General features: G+C 33.1%; 1 protein-coding gene and 1 pseudogene across 6 annotated transcripts in view; one reads left to right on the top strand and one right to left on the bottom strand.

Annotated features, from left to right (window-relative positions):
* Positions 1–347: 347 nt before the first annotated feature.
* The window catches only part of LOC149534132 (uncharacterized), a 31,496-nt gene continuing 10,614 nt past the window's right edge, over positions 348–21,229 (bottom strand). For 2 of the 6 annotated variants that reach the window (XM_089805087.1, XM_089805090.1), the window contains 3 exons: positions 4,939–5,109; positions 1,263–1,434; positions 348–1,162 (listed from right to left, as the gene is read on the bottom strand). In XM_089805087.1, the coding sequence (XP_089661213.1) occupies positions 617–1,162; positions 1,263–1,427 (711 nt within the window). In that variant the 5' untranslated portion in view covers positions 1,428–1,434; positions 4,939–5,109 and the 3' untranslated portion in view covers positions 348–616. The remainder of the gene's footprint in view (positions 1,163–1,262; positions 1,435–4,938; positions 5,110–21,229) is intronic. The other 4 variants (XM_089805086.1, XM_089805089.1, XM_089805085.1 and 1 more) reach the window with 2 other exon arrangements.
* LOC149534131 (chaperone protein dnaJ 15-like) overlaps positions 6,449–21,229 on the top strand; it is a 37,440-nt pseudogene continuing 22,659 nt past the window's right edge.

Raw genomic sequence — 21,229 nt, 5'->3', positions numbered from 1 at the left:
TCTACAGAAATCAATCACACACAGATTTCAAATAATGGGTTGTGATAAAAGAAAATTACTCCAGATTTCAAAAAATGGCTTTGTGATACATGAAAAATTACCCAAGATTTGAAACAATGGATTGTGATAAATGAAAAATACTCCAGAATCCAGTGCAAAGAAAACTTATTTGGGCAATAAATATAGAGATTTATTTCATCAAAAGAAAAAAAAACCAATTTCCTTGAATAAAGCTATAACGAATGAGCCTCAAAACCTAGTCTTCATCCACGACGTACAATATCATAGTTTCATTTGTGTAATACAAACAACTACCTCCATTTATAGAAGCTCAGCATGCCGCTCCCTTTAGAAGAATATCTGTACATTAAATGAAATCTAAACTGTTCACAGTATTTACATGGAATCTGGAAAAAGAGTGCCCAGAAAATGGATAAAGAAAACCAGCAGAAAATTCAATCAAAGTATTATATCAGAAAACAAATTCAAGAAGAAATAATTACAAACACACCCAGCGTTAATAATCCAAAATAAGTTATCCAATGTTCCTAAGAACATATCAAATCTTCAAACTAAGATCACTGCCCTATATTCACAAGCTTTGAAGTATCTAGAGTCATCCAAACTTCATTTGTATATATTTGACTCTCTCCTCTTCACTCATTCTCAAGAACCCCTTAGCTCTTGTGGTTTCAACCGAAAAAGTACCATATGCCTTTAGCATAGTATCTTGACTAAGTTGAGGGATGGCTTTGAGGGCATCATACACATTCTTTAAAACATTATCTAAATCCCCTCGATCCACTTCAATAATTTGAGGCTTCGTGAGGACCTCACGTAACTTATTGATGAGTTCAACTATGGCATCCATCAAACCAGCCACGCTTGCCTTTTTCCTCTTTGGCTTCCTTGATGATGATGGTGACATTCTCTGTTTGCCACCTACACTAGATTCATTGGATTGAACCAAGTCATCACCCAAATCAGCAGAAATATCAATAGGTGTAGCAAAATCCCCATCATCATCCTGATCGAGGGCCTCATCCATAGGGTGCCCTTCCTCTGTCTCTTGAGCCATTGGAACTATAGTACCTTCAGCTAAGTCATTGTAGCATGCGAACAGCTGCCTCTTATACACTTTGGCTTTTTTGAAATCTTTTCTCTGCGAGTTGGCATAATGAATGAATTAGTTATTTCCCTTTCATTACTAACTTAATAAGATAGATTTTACTTAAATCAAAAGAATTTCAAGAGCATATTACCTTCAAAAGCTCATCTCTTTTGCGCTTACGCCTCTTTCTTCTAGCTTCTTGTGCAGATGCTATTATGGCTACTGCAAGGGCGGCAAGAACAACTGCAAGAACACGAATGACTCTGGTCTTCCTAACAATGATTCCTTGAACTCTTATATCGTTAATGAGATCCATCAATGACCTAAAACCACGTCAAAGACAAAGATTTCAGAGACAAACTCCACTGATATTCATATTATTATTTCATCACCAAAATAGCAAAAACAGAAAGACAACAATATTCATCCCTCTATGTGATATCAAGAACAGAATAGCAAAATCTGCATATTTACATACAGCTGCAAGGAGTTTTAGGATTTCACTGGTTCTGGAAAGAAATTATATCATTTCTTCTATTTTGCTCATACTTCTGAGAATTACTAGATCATGGAGATTGATGAAAAGTGGTCTAAAAAGCTAGTATTTTGAGCATTAGTTCTAAAGAGAGCATTACTGCATAACAGACTGTTCATAGTATACCTATGTATCAAGAATTCTGGCAGACCATAAATCAAAGAAGATATCCACGTGAACCCTTTAATAACCACCTATCAGATTGATATACAAAATAGAACATGAACAGGAAACCCAAAGGAAAATCAACCAGTATTATGTTTTTATACAGCCAAGAGAGTCCCTAGAATGAGAAATATTGCATAATAGTATAATACCAGATCTGGAATCAATATTATTAAATGTCTTGTTATATAATAAGAGATCCTGTATAATGTCCAACTCAATTCTAGGATGCAGTAATGGGCATGAATTACTTAGACAGTACCTACATAGAGTTCCTTCTGTATAATAAGATTGAATGCACTGGGCACTATTATACAGTACAAATTCAACTAGTAGTCTTATGAAGTGATAGAAAATAAGTCTAACTTCTGTATTGCTTGTAATTTGTATGTAATCAATCGGTTCGCAGTTTAGTTGAGTAGCACAACCATGCAAACTCATTATTCATGAATCAGCAAACCAATCAAGGAGATAGCAGAAAGAAATGCATGAAATGAAACAAGTTGCAAAAACCTTCTTTGAAACAAGTTACAACCACCACCCGTACACAATGTTCAGCCTAAAGACACTGATTCAAACTGAATCCTGAAAATCATCATAAATTAGTTGATTGAGATGGTCAGCTGTAGTTTTCCTAGTTCATGTGGCTGAAGAAGAACTTAACACTCATTAACTTCTCTACAACCGGATTAAATAGGGCAGAGATGTACGAGTCTGACCTGAGACAAGAAAAGAGCTGCACATGGGCTCAGAGATGATCCTGAAATCTCAGGGCCTATACAATTTGAACTTTGAAGAATAAGTTCCAAGTGACTTTTTTGGGCTTGTTAAAAACTGATTCAGTTTTCTAGGAACCCATACTGCCAAAGTTTGGCTTGTTACAAACATATTCAGCTTTTAAGGAACCCGCACTGCAAAGCTTGGCAATATAGAACATGTACATCACTAAACAGCATTACTTTGTCTTGATATGAACTCATAACATATGGAACAGAAAATCAGAACCAAGTGTCCAAGCAGAAGTTTGGTTGGTACTTCTTCTATTTTCTTTTGTAGGGCATTAAAATGTTCTATAGAACCCAGGTGCATAAATGCATACATAAATTTAACTCTTGTGAGTCATGCCAAGGCATGGAGAGTGCATTAAAGATCTAACTAAGAGTTCCTGAGGTCAAATATGACTGCCCAACATGCATGCTACAAACTTTTAGATTAGCTTGAACTTGCATTTGACGGTAAGTCTTGACTAATCATAGTATTTGTCAAATGTTGACAGGTCAAACCCGCTGAGGTAGAGTTTTAGAAAATACAAAATAAGATTCCAATAAAGTGTAGAATAGGTTTGTTCTGACAAAAGGTACCCATAGGCCCATGACCTAAAAACATTAACCTGCCTCTTTTATTTTCTCATCTAGTGAATCTTGGAGTCAAGTGGAGGATAGAGTGAGCATAATCATTCTTATTGTGCACTTTCTTGTATTTTATAGTCATCATGCTTAACAAAAGTGTACAAGTAGTATGGAACAAATAGAGAAGAAGTTCCAAGAGACTTTGGGGAGCAATTGACAATTGGCCTACATACATATTGGATCTTAATGAGCAGCACTTTTTGCCAATGTAAAGCAAAAACAGTTCTGTAAGAAACCCAAAAGGCAAGATCAGGCAAATCAGAGCAACTTTGTCTGTGAGTATTACAACTGTTGATCAAAATGCCAGTTTGCAAAATGAGTATAACATGTACAATACTTTGTCAATGAGTATTATAATAATAACATCACACCAGATGATCCTTTTTAATTTGCTGTCTATCCTCATTCAATCATCACTGCTCCTCTCATGCACTCCATGTTAGAATATTAGTGGCAACATTGAAGCTATTTCTAGTTAGGACATAGTATCCCATAATTAAACTTGAGCTGAAATTCTGCCATCTTCATTCAGCTGTATAGGCTTTATTGAGGATTAATGAAGGGAGATTACCTGACATGAATTTGACAGCAATAGCTCCTTGGAGCATTTTTTACTACATTTTCTTTCATTCTACAATCAAACACCATGTGGCATTAATCCTTTATTATAATCCTTACTTGTCTATTATGTATCATTAGCTGCCTGTTAATAGATTGAAACTTTTGAGAAACTTGACATTTAGAACCTAGAAAGTATTGATCCACTTGTCTCCTTACACTTGAATGAACAGCCCATGAGAAAACAAAATGCATATATGTGAACTTGCAAAAATTAGCTAAGTCACAATCGCAGGCTACTAATCTGAATAATAATCATCTACTGAATAAAACCGGGAATGCTCTACAGAAAAAAAAAGAGATCATAAGAACTTGAAAACACTACCAACTATTTGATTCCTTTTGCGAATTAGAAATGTATTAGAGCACAAGATCACCAAAGAATCAATGTAGGGAAGGGATTCAATTGTGTTTTTAGACAAATTTCAATGTTTCAACTTTCATTTGCCATAAATATAACTGCATTGTAAATATGAAAATCTTCAATGCATGAAATATTGATCACATTGGAATTGTTGCAGACATTCCGATAAAAAATTCAGAGTACCAATGAAGGGAAAAGCCTTCAAATATATTAAGAAACCAAACCTACTTCCAACAAGAAGGTTCAATAGAAACTTAGTCCTTGAGCATGAAAATGTACAAAAACAATTATGGAAATCACAGAAACAATTAAAAATCGATATACACAACACCCATTTAATAAAAAATGACATCAAAGAACCCTAACATGGGTAAGTATAGAGATAATTCTAAAGAAACATTGAGCTTTTTGCTAAAAGTTAAAAATAACCACAAATTTGAAAAAAAAGATGACTATGATAAGGGCAGAACAACTACAATTCGATCAACACACTCAAGGAAAAAGGTATAAACAACCATGAAATGCAAAAATACATACTGAGATGGAGAAATAATCATAAATAGAGAAGATGCAACGACTGAAAGGGAGCTTTAGCCAGTAAAATGGAAAAAATGATTGAAACCCTCCATGGTTTATGTTGAAAAGAGAATGATATTACAGATAAAACAAGGCAAAATGCAATGTCAAAGGTGCCCAAGATTTTAAAAAAATACAGAACTTTAAAATGGATGCATACCTGTAGAACTGGTATAGTATTGTGCAAGAATCCTTGATAAAAGCTTTGCTCAGTGATTGATTTATTATTTTGAGCGCAAAATGTAGACGTTCTTAGGAAAGTTGGCTATAACCCAAATCTAATTCTTGTGCCATAAGTTTTTGTCTAAGCCTGTAAAATTCATGTCAAAATCTGCAAAATTTTATGTTGTGATCAATAAAAGATCAACCCAAAAGAAAATCTGCCGAAGAAAATTGATTCAAAGGACATGCATATAAATTTATTTCATTACTTCTTCAGCAAACCCGAGGAAGAAATGAAATGCTAATGGTATTGAGTGAATTCCTGACTGCAAACCCTAGCTGTCCTTTGTTCCAACGGGGGCCAAAATAGAAAATGTGAAATGTAAAATGAATAGTAACATTACTTTCATATGGAAAATGTGAGCAAACAGACAGACCCAAAAACTTTATAAATTCTGGTTTATAAAAACAAGTGGAATTGGAATTGGTTTTCCAACTCTACCTTTTGAGGTGGAAGATTCGTATGTTCATTTTGGGCAAAAATTAAAATTTGAAAAATCTAATTCCATTTTTGTTTTTTCGGAAAAAAACTGAGAATTTTGGAATTCGGGTATTTGCATTTCCCAATTCCAGCAACCAAATGGACCCTAGGTGTTCAATCATGGTGAAAACATTAAATGCAAGACATGTACATTTAGCAAAGGTAAGCATCGGATGAACAAATGAGTTCTGTTTAAAACTCTATGAAATCAAAATTCATTAAATCCTTAACAAAATTTACCAATGTCAATCAAATCTGAATGTGAAATCCATGAAATCACTCAATAATTAATAAGAATGCCTCTAGTTTCATTTAAATTGGTCATGGCTTTAACCAATGCAAATTAGAAGGCTGATATGCATAAAAAAAGCCATACATTTAAAGTGATTTGGCATGAATAACAATGGATCCACCATTGATGAATGACAAAAGGGCAATTTTATTAAATGGAGCTTTGATTTACATAGGACCTCCATAATTATTGATTTTTAGTGAAAACGTTATACATAGAGGTCCAATTTTCTTAAATTCCAAGCACCGCGATTAATAAATACAGAGAGGTATATAATTTATAACTTTCAAGGATATGCAAAGGGCTGCAATCTATTAATTGAAGAGCTGTGATTCGTAATGGAGGAAAACTTAAATTTATTTTTTTACATTATTCAAGACCGAGCTGGACTAGAGAAAATAGATGTGCCTCTCTGGGCCTACAATGTCATTTATATCATTCCAGATCTTAACAAAACTCTCTCTTCATTTTCAACCTTAAGTAGATTGAGTTGGCTTTGAACATAGCAGACCTAACTTTAAGGTGTTACATCCCAAATTTTGCTACATTAAAAATAATCTTCTAGCCGTTGGAAAATTTCATCTGAAGTTAGTTGTTAAGTAAATTTGTTGAAGATAACTGTTCATGTGAAATTGATTTATCAAATGTTGTTAAGAATAGTTTGATTCTTGTGAAATGGAAATTCGGTTATTAGTTACTGCTTCATATGACATGTTAGTTAGCCGTTATGATGAGAATTGAAAATAAATATCTTAGAAATCGGAATGATTATGTGATATTATTATTTCAAAATTATGGGAATATGTTATTACCTGAAGTCGTTTCCATTTTGCAGGATCACGATGAAGGGGAGGAGTGTTGCCAAAATGGGAGCTAGGAAGGGGAGATCCAAATCCACTAATAACCATCAGGTATGTAATCTAACCACCTGGACCAAAGATGAAACAGCTAGACAAGCAAGAAGTACAAGGGGTGACCATGAGCTAAATAGTTAAATTAAAAACATTATAAAACTCTAATAAATATTACCTTTATTATATGGATGGATCTCTGTGTATTTTGTTTAGCAATTCCATCTTAGTATGATAATATCGTATCCATATTCATACTTAGGTGGGTATATAATGTGTATGTATGTATACCCATATATATACATACATATAGATAGATAGATATATGCAATCCCAATATTTGGTATGTATGTGTGTGTGTGTATGTGTGTGTGTGTGTGTGTGTGTGTGTGTGTGTGTGTGTGGATGTGTATACTTACCTACAAATTAGGAATATTCACATGAGCATGAATATGAATAGATGCGACATTAATATACTAAGGATATCTTTGGGTTATGGTGCTGCCGCCATTGTTCTTTATTTTTGAACCTTGTCTATAGTCTTTCCTCATTTTTATTTAAGCGGCCACCTTTATGCTTCACCTTCATGGCATGCATCTTTAATATATTTCTTTGTGACTTTATGTTTTAAAGATTGGGCAACGTCTCCTTGTCACTTGATCATGGCGTAACTAAGTATGCTGCAGGGCCTCTATCATTTCTTGGCCGCTTCTTTTATTTGAATATATACTCTCTGTCATGTCGAGCGGCGTTCACTTCTTCTTTTTCATATTTTTCCACACCACAGTTCCTTCTGATTAATTGTTTTGTCTCTACCCAATACTGATCAAGACTTTGATATTATTGCCTCTACTCAAACCCAAGAGGGTGCATGTAAACAGCAGCAGAGCTCTGTTCATGCAAAGTTTGTGATTCAAAATCAGTATCATGCATTGGATATCATGAAATTTTTGGAGCTCAGGCACCAACCAAAATCATATAAAGCCGTGCTAATTGAATCAGTTCATGCTCCTTGTTTTAATTACAGTATATCCTGCCTATTGTTTAATATCCGAGCTTGTCGATTATTGCCTAAAGTCGGCCATGTCATTTAATCTGTAAACTAGAGCTGAATGAAATGATTCACCGAGCTTTATGTTGTTTCGATATGCTACACCTTTGGTACAACTTTTGAATTATCATGATTGATTTCGAAAAGCTGCTCCTTTGATAAGTTATGAATCCAAGTTTCTTATGTTTGAGGGAACTGTTGATCCCATCCAGGGATATAATCAATATATCCTTGAGATAGGATACTGCCCATATATTTAAATTATTGATCAGTAAGAAACAGCGATCCACTTATGATGCCATAGGCCAGAACAGGCAAGAAAAATGGCAGATGTGTAAGTAATCAGAAATATAAAGCATATGATGAAACTCTCGTATGTGAAGGACCAATATGGTTGAGATCCAAAGGGAGACAGTGGGAATAATCCTGCAATGACAGAACATATATTACATCAGTAATAACATTCATAAAAACAGAAACTAAGTTAGCTCATGGAAACTCATGTATATTTTTTGTTGTCAAGTCAAGCGATGGATGATGGGGCATCCAAGTTGCCTATCCGAAAACCTTGGCCAAGGTAGTTAAAGGCATGATTGCCACTATGAACTGGTCGGAGTGTTGGCAGTTGTGAGATAGTTAGTGACAGGAAAACAAGCATCATTAACATCTTATGAAAAACAAAAGAAACAAGAAATAGTTAGTGACATGTCCACCGATATTAAGAAGATCAAACATCCTAGTTTCTCAAGCTCTGAGTTAAGAGAATATGCCGAGGCATGGCTAACTAATATGGAGCAATACTTTGAAATTAGAAGCTTTTCCGAAACATCTAAAGCAGTATGGGGAATATATCGTCTCTCCGAAGAAGCAGCTACCTTGTAACATATCAAATTTCTAGACTGAAATATAGATACTTAATTCTAAAGGTCGTAACTAGAACCAAATAATCGAAAGAATGTAAAACAGTTAGGAAAAATAAACCACATAACCATATTACAGAAGTAAACATCTTTAACACTTTTCAATCCATTTCATGTGAAAATAACTGAATTAACCTTTCAAACTGAACTAACTGATTTCTATAACAATTCAAAATGAACTAAATTATTTCCATATATTCCATGAATAATATGATAATTACAAGAAATGAACTTGCAAGATAAAATCCAGAAATAAACATGTAGAAACCAGCTGAGGTATCTAAAGACGTGTGTAAGCCTTGGCTTTCTAGTAAGAGAAGAAGCATTGACATAGGCTTAACCTCCCAAAAACGGACCTTAATAATCCCCACACAATCTTTTGACAAGAAAGGCCCTCCCTACCTCAGGGTTAGGCTTGGGGCATTATCAATCCAGCCATCCGAGCATACCGATGTTTAGAATGTCCGCTCAATTATAGGCGGGCATGCTTGATTAACTAGCACCACCGATATCATGTGATCAAATGGAAGGCAAGCATGCCTCCAAACGACCTTGGCAAAGGATTTAGATGGGTTTATGATACCCAATCACCACTACTCAACTTGACATCAAGGTATATAAATTGGACAAACATGAGCTTACTTGGGAAATCTGCACAAGTTTATTATAAAATTTATCATATTAGCATCTATGGTAGATCTGATTTCTGTTCTTCCCTTGCAAGGATTTCTTTACCTCTTCACCCTCTTTCATTGGCCATTCCAACCAAGGTGAGTCCTTGGTGTTGTTCAACTTTGTTAATCACGGATTTCTATCCATTAACGGGTACACCGCTAGTAAACAACTGATGTAAGATGCACTTCAAATCAAGCATCATGTCGTTCTTATGATTCGGAACCACACTTGTTCAAACAAAAGACAACTCACAAACGTATCACAAAAAGGAAAAGACTTGTTCTTTATGAAAATCTCTCATACTGTATATTAGCCCCAATCCGATATTTGACAGTTTGCATTGATCTTGAATGAAAATAAAAAAGGGTCAACAGAACATAAGTCGAGTGTGTGGACAATGAATGTACAGCTGATGCATAATTAATAAGAGTCGGATGCATGATTTATCCATCAAGAAATATTTGCATCCATTAAGAGGTATGAAGAAAAGAATATATAAACACCAACATAACATGAAATGAAGGCTTTGTGGCACTTAAGGAGCCTCTACCAAGCGGCTCAAGCCAACTTGACTATGAATGAAATGCGATTACTATTTGGAGAGGCCCGTGTTGAATTAGAGGTATTATGCTTGGCATATAGATAGAACAGTAAGAACAGAGATAAGGAGAAGAATGTCGTCTCCACCAGACATGAAATATTCTAAATCTTCTTTAGGCTCAAGCGAGCCACGGCTCAAGGTGGCAGTTTCAATCAAGACCATCGGTTTCAAGTTCATCAATTTAAAAGAAAAGGTGATGCCAAGTGTACATGGTCACCTCTCATGGAGAGTTATAAGTTTGAATTTATTAAAAAGTTCCTAATGAAAAACTTTTATATATATATATATATAAAATTTTCAAATGATTCCATCATGCTATTATTATATCTAAAATCGCACCCATTAAAATATGTATATCTATATACATGTGTAGTTTGAAGAATTATGATGTATTTTACCAACATATCCTCTTGATATACGCACATGTATATATACATATATTAATAGGTACGAACTATAGATATTATTTTAATATCATGGTGGTATCATACATTTATATATAGATACATAAATAGGTGAAGATAAAGACAATGGAGGCAACATCACAAAACAACAAAGGTAATGGTTTTGAACATGAATTTTGATTATGATTAAATATATAGGTTTTATATGTTGTCCAAGTAGCTCATGCATGTCCAATGTGTGTACCCTATTATAATGTGTGTACCCTATTAATGATTTGTTTGATCAAATGAGGGTATTGAAGTATAGCATCAGTCAAAGTGATATACTCATTACATTGAGTACTTGTATTCATGATTTATATGAACATTGTCTTTTTATGTCTCATATTATGTGTGTGTGTGTGTGTGTGTGTGTCTATTTATTTATAAATGACTTTACTTAACTAATCGAGCTCTTATAATGAGAAGAGACTATCATGTTATGAAGTTCTTGAATGTGATTATTTTACCACCTCCTGATTGTCAATTGTGAAGCAAACTAATTGTATTTGCTTATACACCGACAGTGATCAAGTAGGGACATGACCCTACGTGGCCTTTGGCCAAGTAGAGTCATGTCTCTATGGTACATGACTTTGTTGTAGCTTCTGTCGAATTGATTTTATCATGAGATACCTCGTTGATAGTAAATTATCTTTAAGATAAATATCTTATATATAATATATATTATATATGTAATATAATATATATTATGCATTATATATCTTATATATAATATATATTATATATGTAATATAATATATATTATGCATTATATATCTTATATATTATGCATTATATATCTTATATATAATATATATTATATATATAAGATATATAATGCATAATATATATTATATTACATATATGGTTAATTTATTAATATTACATATATGCTTAAAGGTGAGTTATACATATAGTTATTTATTAACTAAATGATGATTAACTATAGACACATGTCTCTTGAAGAGACATGTCTTCTCTCATATTTATATGAGATCCAAATCTGCATTTGAAAATCATCAATAACAATGGCCATGATTTCACATTTTTAGAAACAATCTTAGGGCCCGTTTGGTCGCGGGCATAGGAATGGAGAATAGGCATATAATATTGCGAATAGGAATGGCTATTCCAATAACAGCTATTTTTTGGAATGGGTATAAGCTCATTTTAGAGGCAAAATGGGAATATGTATTCCTATTCCCTATTCCAAGTGACGAACCAAACAGAAAATAGAAAACGTATTCCAACTTTTCTATTCCTATTCCAGCAACCAAACGGGCCCTTAGTTACTTCAACATGGTATCGGAGTCTAATTGCAGAAGTAAAACAAGTGCAAATTTAAAATAAGAATTGACTCCAAAGTAATGAAATCGGTTCTAATCATATGAATACGTGGTATTAGTTTGTGATTTATATCCTTTCCAGGGGCCAGTCATTTAAAAGAAGCAGTAGATAAAGCTATTTCTGTCATGATAAATAAAGCGAAAGTCCAAGCCAAAGCCACGTCATAAGAGTGAAAGAAACGATCAGATTCAACCAAATCATATTTGGTCAACATCTTAGTGTGAAGCAATAAGTTTACCAAATATGGGAACCACAAAGTAGCAAACAAACACTAATAATTATGTTGGAATCTGTGAGAATGTATGCAACGAACAAACAGGAGTATTGAGTTTATGCAATGATGAAATGTCTAACTTATGAAGTCAATAAGAACAATGTGTCATAAGGAATATGAAGTCAACTTTAACTTATCATGAAGAAAAATATGGATTGTGCAATAGGAAGACTGTCTAATATATTATGTGCTCTGCATTTATAGAAAACATCACAACCGGCCAAAGTGGTGTGAAGTTTGAAAAATACAGTCAGCAATATCTGAAATGATTAATTCTATCAGAGACTTCTTCTCCTCGCGTATATTTATATTGAGATTACATCAGACATAACATTACAGTACAAGAATTATCTTTGGAATATTAAAACTGATCTTATCATTCTATCCAATTATATCAAAAGAGATTGTTCATGGTAAGGCTATATCTTCAATTCAATTCCTCAACATGTTTGCAGAATGTTTTCTAGTCTACGAAAACCAAAATCAGAATCGTACGTCGATCTTATGATCTACAACATATAGTTTTTTACATAACCAAAGCTTGTTAAAGATATGCATTAAGATTAACCCGAGTCTGCTGAGAAATGAAAATAACAAATAGGTTTGCCGACAGAACAAGCCATGAATAAATATGTTGAGACTATTGGAACAGTGATAAAATAATCAAATACAAGCAATAATCCTTTATACACGTCAACAAAGAAGTGTCATGTTTCTACAGATGCCATCAGGATTGAAAGTAATCATCAAAGATATCGTGTCTATCCAAATCAGTTAACAATAATGAGAAGCAATCAGAAATAACAGCAATTCCAAATGTAAATTCCACCAGTATTTACAAATAAATGGATGGTAGTGTATTCGTGGAAACATATACAGAAATTGAAGGATGCCACGCAAGCAAATAGTGTTTTATGTATTGATGGCATACCATTTGTTTTGTGAAGGCGATCAAAGCCTATAGAATCTTTAAAGAAACCGATCCATAAAGTCACCATGCTCTTGGGATTGAGAGAGAACATCATATTTTGAAAGAGCTATTAATGCCACCATAATTATACATGAACGGGACAAAACTTAAAGGTATCGTATTACATGGCACATAGTTTCATTTAAATAAATTACCGAGGAAGACATTGGTGGAGTTGTTGATCAATCTTCTAAAGGTATGATATATTATTTAAATTTTATCTAAATAATATAAATCAATAGAAGTGTGATCGTAATTATTCATGCTTATGATTATTTATTAATTCATTTGTATGGATAGATATAAATTTACATTTATGTAAAATAGTTAAGAGGCTTATGATAATGGTTATCTAAATTTGATATTATTATAATAATAAATAAATAAAAAGAAGAAGAAGAAGACTATTTCACAAGAGAAATAGTCGATGGTGTTAGTATGAGAAGAGCTTGATAGTCTCCAACTAACATGATCATATAATCTTTTCTAATGAAATAATTAATGTAATAAATAATTATTTTTGCTACAATAAAGTCTAATGGAATGAAAGATTAAAAATTGATGTGTAGACAAGTATTTATTTGTATTTCCATAAAAGCTATTTTGCCTTGATTTTTCCTTCGAGAATGTTCTTGCAAGAAAATGAAGATTGAGATTCAGAGGGAGCCCGACATGTTATTGGCAACCACCTTGAAAGAGAGGGAGCAAATAGAGGATATGGTTTCGTCAACCGTCAGCAATATCGATTATACTGATTCAGAGGGAGTAAACCAATATTGTGATGGAATCTTTAGTGATCGATAAATTGTAATAGTCAAGAGGGTTGTAATTCATGCAACTATGTGAATGGGCCTACCCCTTGTGTGCATCATAAGATAGTTGTAGAGTCATTCAAGTGGCACAACCATACTCAATCAAGATATTGGCATATCGTGGACGAATTTATGTTAGCTTCTATTATTAAGCTTAATGAATGTTTGGAGTTTCAATGGATGAAAAGAGCAACTTGGAACGTAGAAATAAGTTATCAAAATTGATATGATGTAGAAGTGTTCAATGATATGAGTGGGAAATTTACATTGTGAGGGTGAATAATAGGCAATGTATCATTCCCACTTGAACCATCCTTAGAAAAGGAGATATTCCATGACCCTCATGGGTAGATAAGTACTTGTATCTTTTACATTTATCTATTCATTTATTTGTAGTTCTACACATACTATAAGGGTTATTTGCTTTGATCTTTTCCTTTATGTTTGAGGATATTCTTACAAGAAAAGAAGGTTGGTACTCTACATATGCTACCGAATATTGTGCAAACTCAATCTAATGATAGTAGTTCCAAAGTCCCTAATGATCAAGATGGATAGAATAAGGCTCTCATCTTTGATGGTTGAGATTATGAGATACTTCTACATTAAGAGGGAGTATGACACTTCTTCAAAGGCAATGCAAAAGCTTAGAAGATTGATACTTAGAATTAATCTAGAAATACATGTGGATGACTGCATGATGTTGATAGGCCTACGCCTACATCATGAAGGAGGGATTAGTCCGACAAGAATCCTTAGGTAAAGAGAGTTTTCAAAGAAGTAACTAGAGGACCTAACTTCCCAAGATCGATGTTCAGAGGGAGAAATTTTGAGATGCAATCTTTTGTGGATGATATCTTCTCTACAAGGACAAGTTCTAAGAGAAATTCTTTATAATGTGCTCTCCTCTATGAGAGAAAAATATGAGGTGAAAGCACTTTGTACCACCCTATGAATGGGTTCATGGTGGTTACTATTTCACATATGATATGTAATGAAAGGTGACAATCTTTCATTGACATATATAAACAGAAGGTAACCATTATAAGATGGTTCTTTGGGCCAAATTTTGCCAGACACCATGATAACGAACAAACAGAAGGTAATCTTTGAAAGGTGACGATCTTGCAAATGATAGGCCTGTTATTATGACAATTTGTTCCAGATACGCCAGAAGTCATTGATAACGAAAGCATTATGATTACTCTAGATATTGTTTCGGACAATTAGAGATCATAATATATGTTATAATAGTGTTCATAACATTGTGATTGTAGTTATTTGACAAGTCACTATTTCATGAGTGTTAAAGTCAGATAATATGTTGTGTATAGATATCCTTGATATTGATATCTCATAAAATGTTTGTCACTTGTCCCTTGCTAAGAGGGAGTGTTGAAGTATAGCATTAGTCAAAGTGATATACTCATTATATTGAGTACTTGTATTCATGATTTATATGAACATTGTTTTATGTCTCATATTATTAATAAGAATATATATATATACACACACACATATATATGTGCGTGTGTCTATTTATTTATAAATGACTTTACTTAACTAATCGAGCTCTTATAATTAGAAGAGACTATTATGTTATGAAGTTTCTAAATGTAATTATTTTGCCACCTCATGGTTGTCGATTGAGAAGCAAACTAATTGTGTTTGGTTATACACTGACGGTGATCAAGTAGGGACATGACCCTACATGGCCTTTGGCCAAGTAGAGTCATGTCTCTACGGCACATGACTTTGTTGTAGCTTCTATCGAATTGATTTTATCATGAGATACCTCGTTGATGGTAAATTATCTTTAAGATAAATATCTTATATATAATATATATTATATATGTAATATAATATATATTATACATTATATATCTTATATATATATATATATATATATATATATATATATATATATATATATATATATATATATATATATATATATATATTATGCATTATATATTATTATATAATAATATAATAATATATTACATATATGGTTAATATATTAATATTACATATATGCTTAAAGGTAAGTTATACATATAGTTATCTATTAACTAAATGATGATTAATTATAGAGACATGTCTCTTCCTCTCTCCTCTCATATTTATATGAGATCCAAATCTGCATTAGAAAATCATCAATAACAACGACCATAGTTTTACATTTGCAGAAACAATCTTACTTCAACATTGGGGAGCAACAATATTTTCCAAAATTGACTTAAGATTGGGTTATTATCAGCTTCGAATCAAGGAAGAGAACATTCACAAGACTGCTTTCAGATACCGCTATGGGCATTATGAGTTTACAGTGTTACTCTGACATTTTCCATGAACCTCATGAATAGCATATTCCAAGATTGTTTGGATAAATTTGTGTTAGTTTTTATCAATGATATTCTTATCTATTCCCAAAATGAAGAGGAGCATTTAAAAGGCATCTAGAGATAGTCCTTCAGAGGCTACTAGAACATAAATTGTATGAAAAACTGTCCAGGTGCTCTTTTTACCAAAAAGAAATTCAATATCTAGGTCACATTATATTGGCTCAAGGAATAGTTGTAGATCCCGCCAAGATTAAGGCAATCAGAGATTGGCCAGTACCTAACAATGTGTTCAAAGTCAAGAGCTTTATGGGCTTAGCTGGATTTTACGGGAAATATAGAGATTTCTCCAAAATCACATATCCTATCACCTCACTTGAAAAAAAGGGAAAAAGTTTATTTGGACCAAAAAGTGCCAGACAGCCTTTGATTATTTAAAGTAAAAGTTAACTACCGCTCCAATACTCAGAATACTTGATCCAGAAGGTCAATTTGTAGTTATAATGGATGCATTAGGGAAAGGGCTAGGATGCCTATTGATGAAAGAAGACCAAGTTATTGCTTACAAGTACAAGAAATTGAAAAATTATGAACAAAATTATGCACCGCAAGACTTTGAGCTAGCAGCCATTGTTCACGATATATAAATGTAGAGACATCATCTAATTGGGAAGCCTTTCGAACTTCGAACAGATCATCATGGGCTGAAATATATATTTATCCAACCTAACCTCAATGCATGATAAAGAAGATGGTTAGAGTTTCTAGCAGATTATGATTTCGAAATCAATTATATCAAGGGTAAAGAAAATAAAGTAGCTAGTGCTCTAAGCCAACGAAGGCATATATCAGCTATAGTAGCAATAAATATTGGACTCAAGGAGCAAGTACTACAGTGTCTACTTGGTGACAACTTCTATAACGAGATCAATCAAGCACTTCAGAGGGATCCTCAAAGTCCCAGATATGAAGGATACCACCTAGAGGAGGATGGACTTATGAGATATAAGAGAGAAGGATGTACATACCCAAGAATCTAGAAATTCGAAGAATGATCTTAGAAGAAATTCATGCAGCTCCTTACTCCGGACATCATGGAGTGACCAAAATGTTGGCAAATATAAAACCCTTGTATTTTTGGAAAGGGATGAAAGAAATCACAAATTATGTGGCAGGATGCCTCAAGTGTCAGAGAGTCAAGGCAGAGCATCGGTAACCAGCACAGCTATTGCATCCAAATGAGGTTCCAGAATGGAAATGACAAATAACTACCATGAATTTTATTGAAGGGTTACCCATGACCCAAAACAAAGATAATACCATCCTAGTGGTTGTGGATAGATTGACTAAGGTGGCTCATTTCGTACCGGGTAATCTAACAGATGGAGCATCAGAGATTGCTCATAAGTTTGTAAGAGAAATTTTTAGACTTCACAAAGTTCCAAAAAAGATCATATCCGACAGAGATGCCAAGATAGCATCCAAATTTTGGCAAACCTTATTCTCAACTTTGGGAACTAAGTTAATACCAACTCAGCTTATCATCCTGAGACTAATGGTCAGACATAAAGGGTGAACCAAGTGTTGGAGGATCTCCTAAGGATATATTGTATCAATCGGCAATATCAGTGCGAAACATATCTTCCATTAGTAGAATTTGCATACAACAATTCTTACAAATCTGCAATTAAGATGGCACCCTTCGAGGCTCTATACGGACGTAAATGCAAAAACCCAATGAGTTGGAATAGGATTGAGGACCGAATCATTGTCAAAACCAAGATGCTTCTAGAGATGGAGGAATAGGTAGTTAAAATTTGTCAGTGGCTGAAGGAAGCAAATGATCGAGAAAAGAGTTATACAAATCCTAGAGAGTTTTCAATAGGAGAAAAGGTTCTCCTAAAGGTGCTCTACCTCCAACCCTTGCCAGAATGCATAATGTGTTTCACGTGTCATAACTTAAGAAATATATATCTCATAATGAGCATGTCATTGATTGGAATCACTTATAAGTGTGAGACTCCGGGGTGGTGGAAATAGGACCACTCAAAATACTCAAGGTTCGTAAGCTTCGCTTGCGGAATCAAGACATAACACAATGCAAGGTCCAGTGGGTCTAGTATCATGAAGAAAATGCTACTTGGGAAGACTATGATGAGATCTTCCAAAAATTTCCTCATCTTTTCTAAGAACCTGAATTATAAAAGAACTCTAAGTTATATGTATGTATGTATGTATGTCTATATATGTATGTATATGTATGTATGTCTATATATGTATGTATATGTATATGTATGTATATATATATATATAGATTATGTTTTTAATTTTACTTTAGTATCTTTGTTATGTTCAAAGTTCATTGAGGACAATGAAACACAAGGGGGAGGATATGTTACATCCCAAATTTTGCCACATTAAAAATAATCTTCTAGCTGTTGGAAAATTTCATGTGAAGTTAGTTGTTAAGTAAATTTGTTGAAGACAATTGTTCATGTGAAATTAATTTATCAAATGTTGTTAAGAATAGTTTGATTCTTGTGAAATGGAAATCTAGTTATTAGTTACTGCTTCATGTGAGATGTTAGTTAGTCATTATGATGAGAATTGAAAATGAATATCTTAGAAATTGGAAATGATTATGTGATATTATTATTTCAAAATTATGGGAATATGTTATTACCTGAAGTTGTTTCCATTTTGCAAAATCATAATGAAGGGGAAGAGTGTTGCCAAAATGGGAGCTAGGAAGGGGACGTCCAAATCCACTAATAACCATCAGGTATATAATCTAACCACCTAGAGCAAGGATGAAACAACTAGACAAGCAAGAAGTACAAGAGGTAACCATGAGCTTACTACAATTAAGATAGTTTCTATTATCTTTGTTTAGTATCTAATGGTTATCTATAATAATCTCCTGTAAATATTAGAAATATTCTAATATTTAGTTTCTTGTTCCTAAAATAGAATGTTTCTATTCTTTACAATTGTTTCCTAAGGAAACATCATTCAGTCTCTTGAATAAATTGACCTCTTGATCCCTATTAATAACAAGCATATATTTTCTAGTTACTTCGTAATATGGTATCAAAGCCGATACTCTAAAAAAAATTGAAAATAATTATAATTTGTTAGTTGAAATTACTTGCCTTTTTATTTTTGAAATTATTTTCATGCATATTTGCTTCCAAAACCTCTAGTTCGACTAAGGCAAGAGCCTACAACACAACGGTAAATTGTGAGTCTCTTATCCAAGAGGTCTTGTGTTTGAATCTACTCGTGCTTAGCAAATAATTATAATAATTAAACACAACACATAATAATTAATCTTGACTTTCAGCCTCTTACCGATCAAAAAAAAAAATCTAGTTTGACTAGGGTTTTCTGCCAAAAAGTTGTGCCATTTTGTCTGTAACTCCCACAAATTTTTCCGGTCTACAAACTCGCACCCTTCTATCTACAACTAGCGCAACTGAATCCTTTAAAAATCGAGGGTTATTCTTTGTTGTTCACGTGGAGGTCTATAGGGCATCATTTTTCTGCAACTCATGCCCAAAATTTTCTGCCGCTCGCATCCAAATTTCTCTTAAAACCCCACGTCTATTTTGTAGCCCATTTTTTTCATTTTTTTAAAAGTGGTCATTTTTTGCCTATTTGGAGGCATATAAGGTTTTTGCAAACCTCTCTCATTTACTCGCGCCTAGATTTTGTAATTTTCTCTGCAAATCTGCCATTTGTCTAAGCTTTTTTGAAGCTTTTTTGCAACTAGGGTTGTTTTTGTTTGAAACCCTAAATTTCTATATTGGAACAAAAAAAATCTACAAATTCTTGGTGGGTTTTTCAAGAGTTCACTTGAGTTGTTGTCCATTTTTTCTACGTGTCTTGATTTTTGAGCTAGTACATCCATAATCCAACAACATATTCCTTCTGGATTTTTTGAACTCTCTTCCGGGGTATAGCTGTAATATCGCTCTTCCCAATCTTTTAAATATTTACCATTTGATTTCATGAACAATCGATGATTCCTCTCCTTTGTATTTGCATTCATTTATATATTTCATTGTGAGAATGGATGTGTCTATTCAAATTAGTTTGTTATATTTATCATTTATTTATATTAATACTTTAATATTATATATGTGAATCATATCATATACAATCTATTTCTCTATTAAATATTACGATTATAACATAATATCATATTATATGATAATGATATTATTTATTTATATTTTTATATGTCTCTTTCTTATTCAAATGTTGCATTTGATATTATGAAATATTGAATTTATGATCCTATATAATATTTATATGTACAATTATCATATATTATTATTAATAGATAATATAGTATTATCATTTCATTCAATATTGCTATATTTATCTAAGTAACGTATTATTATTATGCCAAAATATATTATTTTATATTATAACTCTTTTATTTCACTATCATGATTAGGGGACATGATAGTAGCTCTTCATTTTTTTTGGGTCTTCTATTTTTTGCCTCGAAGTACGTGTCTTCACAATTTTTTTATGTTTTTACACTGAAAAGCGTGCTATGGGACCTCTAACTAATATTTTGATCGAGGAAAATTAAAAGTTCAACAGTTGCAATTATGGCACGAGGAAAAAGCGAATGCTAATCATCTTCGAATATCGTGACAGTGATAAGGTGGTTTTGTTTCACAACAGTCTTCTTAGCAAAGGTCCTCTGCTCCAGCTTCAGAAGGCTCCAAAAATAAGAACATCCAATGCAACTATTGCCACAAGTATGGGCACATGAAAGTTGAATGTTGAAAGTGCTTAGCTGCCCTATCTAAGCAATCTAGTTCGCAACCCACAGCGAACAGCACAGAGCACACTAGGCAGATAGAATCTTCCTTTTTCACCTTTTGACAACTTTGTGCTCTAGATAGATTAACCATTAAGGAAGGGTATTACAATAATAGATAGTTTCTATTATCTCTATTTAGTATCTAATGGTTATCTATTGTAATCTCTCATAAATATTAGAAAGTTTCTAATATTTAGTTTCTTGTTTCTAGAATTGAATGTTTCTATTCTTTACGATTGATTCCTAAAGAAACATCCTTCAATCTCTTGTACAAATTGATCTCTTGATCAAATTTAATAACAAGCAAATATTTGTGATGTGAATATC

This window comes from Cupressus sempervirens, chromosome 10 (assembly GCF_028749045.1).
Source record: "Cupressus sempervirens isolate cs-2001-9-10 chromosome 10, ASM2874904v1, whole genome shotgun sequence".
In the NCBI taxonomy this organism is placed as follows: domain Eukaryota; kingdom Viridiplantae; phylum Streptophyta; class Pinopsida; order Cupressales; family Cupressaceae; genus Cupressus; species Cupressus sempervirens.
Note: the sequence above shows the minus strand (reverse complement) of the source record. Positions and strands in the feature narration are given on the sequence as shown.